The sequence below is a fragment of the Aulostomus chinensis genome, chromosome 24 (assembly GCF_037954235.1).
Source record: "Aulostomus chinensis isolate RoL2024-O1b breed Wild chromosome 24, RoL_Achi_v1.0, whole genome shotgun sequence".
NCBI lineage: Eukaryota > Metazoa > Chordata > Actinopteri > Syngnathiformes > Aulostomidae > Aulostomus > Aulostomus chinensis.
Genome location: NC_141343.1, coordinates 7,670,096 through 7,676,095, shown reverse-complemented (window position 1 = coordinate 7,676,095; position 6,000 = coordinate 7,670,096). Strand labels below are relative to the sequence as shown.

Genomic DNA, 6,000 nt, shown 5'->3' with positions numbered 1-6,000 from the left:
TTATTTTGACAATTTGAGAGCCATTTTTGTCAAAATGACAAATTATCTTCTCTTGAAAAGTTAGCACAAGGCTAGCTGGACATCCATTACCACAAGGTAAGTTTTATTTGTACTTTTTAATGTTGCTATCTAGTTAGGAGTTAATTGTCTTGCGATAATGATGCTCATTATTATTGTACCTTAATGGGTTAACTTGACATCATGAGACAGCGGGCATCATTATCACAAGATGGCAGCATTAAAGAGGTACAACTTTGTCCTCTCTTCACTTCTGTAGTTTCAGTACTTCTCTTATTGGCCTTTGAAGAAAGTCCGAGTAACAATGAGGAAATGAAGCTGACTGCAACAACAAACATGGGTTAAGATTGGCTTTTAATCTTTAATGCACATCCATTAATTCATCACCGAGATAAAAGAAAAGCACTGCAATAAGAAACGTATTCTACCAGCAAGTAAGTCACAGCTCATTCGCTCAGTGAGTCGCCGCCATGTCAGGCATTTAACACTACAGTGAAGTTATTGTTGGCTACAGACAGTACAATCCTACTGTAAATCATAATCGGTCTACTTTCTGAAACAGCGGTTGTCAAAAGCAGGCTCAGGACCATTTCCTTTCCCCCATGTTTTTTTTTTTTTTTTAACAAGGGGCCTTCCAGACAAGGTCGCGACCTTTTGAGAACCGCTGCTCTGAGAGTCCCGACCTTTAGCAGCACATTCAAGTAGAACCATCAGGAGAACTTGGTGACCAGAGCAGCAAACATGACACATGATGGTGTCAAACCACATAAGATACATAACCAGCATTCACTCTTTTTTTGTTTTGGCTGTATGGAATCATTCAGATTAGATATGTTAATAATAATAACAATAATAATTGTGTGGTACATTAAAAGCTACGTGGCCTATGAAAACAGATTCAGCTGCACAACAGTCACAGTTTATCAGTCATGTATTTTTGGCTACATTCTAGCAGTTAGTTGAAGTGTTACAAATGGCTAATCATTAGTTATCAAATCCACTTAAATAAAATAAATTACACACGGAATAAAAAAAAAAAAAAGCCACTGCATACACCTCATACTCTAACGCAGTTTGCACTTTTATTTTTTTGGAGAGGAAATAGCAACCGAGGCAAACTAGAGGTCATTTTAGCACTTGCTGTGGAAATACCGACGTCTGGAAAAGCTGTGTACTGGCATTTGTTAAAGGAGCTTACTTCAATGTCACTTCAGCAGCACTTTTTTTTTTTTCCCTTTCTCTAAACCTCTCATGTTCACAAAGCGCTACGTTTGTTAAAAGGGGGTGAAAAAAAACGGCTGTTAGTGTGGAGTGAGTTCATTTGTCGACGGGTTGGTTTTTTTTTCCTTTTTTTGTTTCTTTTTTTTCCCCCTCTCTCTCCGCTATCTGATTAGACCTCTTCTGTTCCCCCTCGTTCTTTGTGGAAGACGTGGAGGGTCTGCGCAGCGTGGTCAGCCCAGTGGATCAGCTCCAGGAGAACTCGATAGGTCCACATCTTCAGGCCAAAAACTCCCCTGCCGCCGTCAATTTCCTACCCAGAGGAGAGCAAGTTAGGGTCACGTATGGATCTCTCACAAAAATGAAGAAGAAAGACACACAAACTTTACTGTTCAAACAGAATTGGAATGATAAAACTGTTTTAGTTTATTAAATAGAAGTTCTTCTCTTCTTCCACATTCCATCAAAAAGATCTCCCAGAATAAAGATCCTCAAACACAATCAATGACATCATTGATCTGCCCCACACAGTCGTTTTTTTAATTAGTAAAACAACATTTTGCTACCACAGTGCCAATATTTCACAACTTATTTTGGCTAATGTCCATCCATCCATTCATTTTCTTCCACTTATCCTGTTAAGGGTCACGGGGGGTGGGGGGTGTAGCCTATCCCAGCAGCCTTCAGGTGAGAGGCGGGGTTCACCCTGGACAGGTCACCAGTCCATCACAGGGCCAACACATAGAGACAGACAACCATTCACACTCACAGTCACACCTACGGTCAATTTAGAGTATCAATCAGCCTCGTCCCCTCTTGATGTCTTTGGACTGTGGGAGGAAGCTGGAGAACCAGAGAGAACCCACACAGGAACAGGGAGAACATGGAGACTCACACAGAAAGATCCCGTGATGGAGCCGGGGCTGGAACCCGGAACCTTCCTGCTGTGAGGCGACAGTGCTGACCACTGCACAGGATCTTTCTGTATGGAGTCTCCATGTTCTCCCTGTTCCTGTGTGGGTTCTCTCTGGTACTCCAGCTTCCTCCCACAGTCCAAAGACATCAAGAGGGGACGAGGCTGATTGATTCTCTAAACTGACCGTAGGTGTGACTGTGAGTGTGAATGGTTGTCTGTCTCTATGTGTTGGCCCTGCGATGGACTGGTGACCTGTCCAGGGTGAACCCGCCTCTCGCCTGAAGGCTGCCAGGATAGGCTCCACCTCCCCCGTGACCCTTAACAGGATAAGCAGCAGATGGATGGATTACATTTTAGGGAAAAACACGTGTAATATTGTGAATTTAAAAAAAGCGACCTTCTTTATTTGAGAAAAAAAACTTTGAGTAGTCGTTTCCTCATCGCTGATGAAGAGCGAGGAGAAGTGACCCATCCCTGATGTTTTTTATTGTCCAATGTAAATAAAAAAATCTATTATTCCCAATTTTCTCTTTTTTTTTGAGGGAAAAAAATCATTTATCGAACATAAAAAAGTATAAAACATCAAATTTTAAACATCAAAACCAAATTTTGAATATTTACGGACAAGTGTATTAAGACATCTTTTGAGGGTAGGATTGATGACGTCACGTCAACCAAAATATTGACGATTCGTTGTTGAGATACGTCACGTTGGCGGTGTGATTGGTGGTTTTTAGTCGTATCACATTTACAATTTAAGATTACGTTATGAAAGAGCCGCCGCACGAAGATGGACGGGATGCGGATAATGTTGCCTCGTTTTCTTTTTCTCTGTTCATTAAGTGATTGGTTTCACTCAAACATACCATTTGAATGTGTATTACAGTAAGAATTACGCTACAAAATGAAGTGATACGTAAAGACGTGACTTGTGATTGTGTTTTCACTGACACCAGCACCAAAATAACATGTTCCCTACTTAGAAAATGGGTTTTTATTTCTAAGTATCAGTGACATGTGACAGGTGAAGTAATCTGACTACTAATCCTGTACCTCGGTGCACTGGGTGTCTGGGGTGACCTCCAGAGTCCTGTCCTCGGTCCCCACCAGATCTTTGGTGCTGTGCAGCAGGAGCTCCAAACGGGATTTCACATTCTTCCTCATGGTCTCGTAATCCCCCTCCAGTGCCCCCCATTCCTCCTCTTCCTTCAGGATGAGGCAGTGAAGCAGGCCCAGGCACTGCCGCAGAGCTGCGTGCAGCAGCTGCACCTGCTCCTCGGTGCTGGGCTCCTCCGTGTCTGGGGACAGGGACACTATGCGGCCCCCCTCCGGGGTGTGGCCCGACAGGAAAGTCTCCTTCTCTCTCTGGAGGGGATGGACGATAATAAATCAGGACCTGATGCTGAGTGCAGAGCTGACACATGCAGGGCACCACCGGGCTCAGATCAAGTTCAACACTAAGAGGCTGCAGCATTGATTATATCGATCAATTAAAAGATCTTCTAAGAGAAGAAGAAGGCACTGTCCATTAGGTGCCCTGGGGAAAATGGACGGAGTGTGTGTGTGTGTGTGTGTGTGTGTGTGTGTGTATGGGGGGGTGGGGCGGGGGGGCTTTTAGTATGATTACATTCCGCACCAGCACATCCGGCTGCAGACCCCTGGAATGGTGGATGTGAAACCTTACGTACAATAAAAGTCAAATATATCATAGAAAAGCGACAGGTAGCGTCAAACATTACAGCCACAAGTAACGGGAAGGGGAGTGACACCGAGGAGGAGGAGGAGGAGGAGGAGGAGGAGGAAGAGGGGGGTGTAAACGGAGAACTCACGTATAGCTGGAGCAAATGAGTGCATTCATGGTGCAATAGCCGAGCAAGAGCCACCGCTCTCTCCGTCCGCGACCGCTCGGCCACCGGCGAGGCTATCTCCTGCTTCTCCTGCTCTGCCATTTGCACTCCAGCGCTGTTAGTAGTCCTGGTGGTTAGCAGAGCTGGATGTGGACCGACCTCGAAAATTCGCCCCCCCCCCCCTAAAACCCCTCCAATCTACGTCGTCTATATCGGCACCGAAACGCCGTTATTTCCACCACAACTCTGACGGACACTCAAGTGGTGTGACCGCGGCCCAGAGATTCTCTTAGCAACTGTGGGTGAAGCGTGTTAGTGTCGGCGTTCATGTTGGCATGCACGCAGGGAGAGGGGATTTAATTGGTTCCGCAAGGAACAGGGGCGTTTTTACCCAGACGCACAGCAGGGCTTTTTTTTCCTGGCCCCCCCCCCCCCCCCCCCAAGTCACAATGTGGCCCAGTCTTCTCAAATGAATAAGCTATCTGTTTTTTGTTTTGTTTTTTGTTTAAATTTATATATTTTTAAATCATATTTTTTCACGTCTTTTTACATTGTAGATTCTCACTGAAGGCATCAAAACTATGAATAAACATATATGGAATTATGTAGTCAACAAAAGTGTGAAATAAGTCAAAACCTTTTTTTTATATTTTAGATTCTTCAAAACAACCACCCTTTGCTTTGATTCCTGCTTTCCTCACTCTTGGCGTTCTCTCCATGAGCGTCACGAGGTTGTCACCTGATGGTTTTTCCAAACCGTCTTGAAGGAGTTCCCAGAGATGCTAAGCGCTTGTTGGCTCTTTTGCCTTCACTTTGCGGTCCATCTCATCCCAAACCATCTGGATTGGGTTTAGGTCAGGTGACTGTGGAGGCCAGGTCATCTGGCCATCACTCTCCTTCTTGGTCCAATAGCCCTCACACAGCCTGGAGGTGTGTTTGGGGTCATTGTCCTGTCGAAAAATCAATGACGGTCCAACTAAACGCAAACCGGATGGTGTTGGAGGAGGAGACGTAATGGTGTGGTTGACTGGTTACACTGTTGGGGATTTATTTAAAATTGAAGGCACACTGAACCAACATGGCTGCCACATCATCCTCAGTATATATCTACAATGTAGAAAGCAGTAAAAAAAAAAAGAGAAAACATTGAATGAGAAGGTGTGTCCAAACTTTTGACTGGTAGTGTCTATATCTGGATAGATGGATAGATGGATAGATAGATAGATAGATAGATAGATAGATAGATAGATGGATAGATGGATAGATAGATCGATAGATAGATAGATAGATAGATAGATAGATAGATGGATATTTATCTTGCAGCACATCAGTTGGAGTTTATAACAATATTTTTCCCCGCCTCCGTGTCTTCTTTGGGACTCCCAACAATCAGAAACGTAAATTTAGCTTGAAGCTAACAATAGCAACAAAACATGAACAAAACTGCCCAAAAATACCCATCTAAAAACTCTCAAGTATCTAATCTAACCCTAACCCAAATTTTCTTTTTCTAGTCACAAGTGCAGAAGACAGTTTTGGGCAGTTTCAAGGTTGTTAGCTATCAGTTGCTATTAGCGTCGAGCTAAATAGCTAGCTCTTCCTGCTTCTTTTGGAGTCAAAAAGAGGGAAACTATATATTTATGAACTTATTTGTGAATACTTAAAAATCAAAAACAACCACAAGACAATAAAAACAACAACACACACACATTGTGTGTGTAGTAGCACCTTAAGTTCTTTATTTGAAAAATTAGCATTTATGTTAGCTTATATTTCATTTTCTGTCCTTAAATCAAAATACTCTTATTTGTCTCAACATTTTGGTTTTGTTTCCCTCACTAGTTTTAACATTATCAGTTTTAACATTATACAATAAGACCTCACTGGTATTTCTGTGGCAGGTATAATATTAAGAAGTAAAAATTCTGATAACGGTTTGGATGAATAACTCTACTACAATGATTTATCAATTAAATGAAGTCACTTATTAGCAAACATCAT

The 6,000-nt window shown here is 42.8% G+C and overlaps 1 protein-coding gene across 1 annotated transcript; it reads right to left on the bottom strand.

Annotated features, from left to right (window-relative positions):
* Positions 1 to 359: 359 nt before the first annotated feature.
* LOC147238614 (uncharacterized) lies at positions 360 to 4,305 on the bottom strand. The gene is made up of 3 exons (XM_086197263.1): positions 3,982 to 4,305; positions 3,206 to 3,517; positions 360 to 1,549 (listed from the first exon to the last, which is right to left on the bottom strand). Exons 1-3 carry the CDS (start codon positions 4,099 to 4,101, stop codon positions 1,409 to 1,411), a joined length of 573 nt encoding a protein of 190 aa, XP_086053389.1. The 5' UTR covers positions 4,102 to 4,305; the 3' UTR covers positions 360 to 1,408.
* Between the last annotated feature and the right edge of the window lie 1,695 nt (positions 4,306 to 6,000).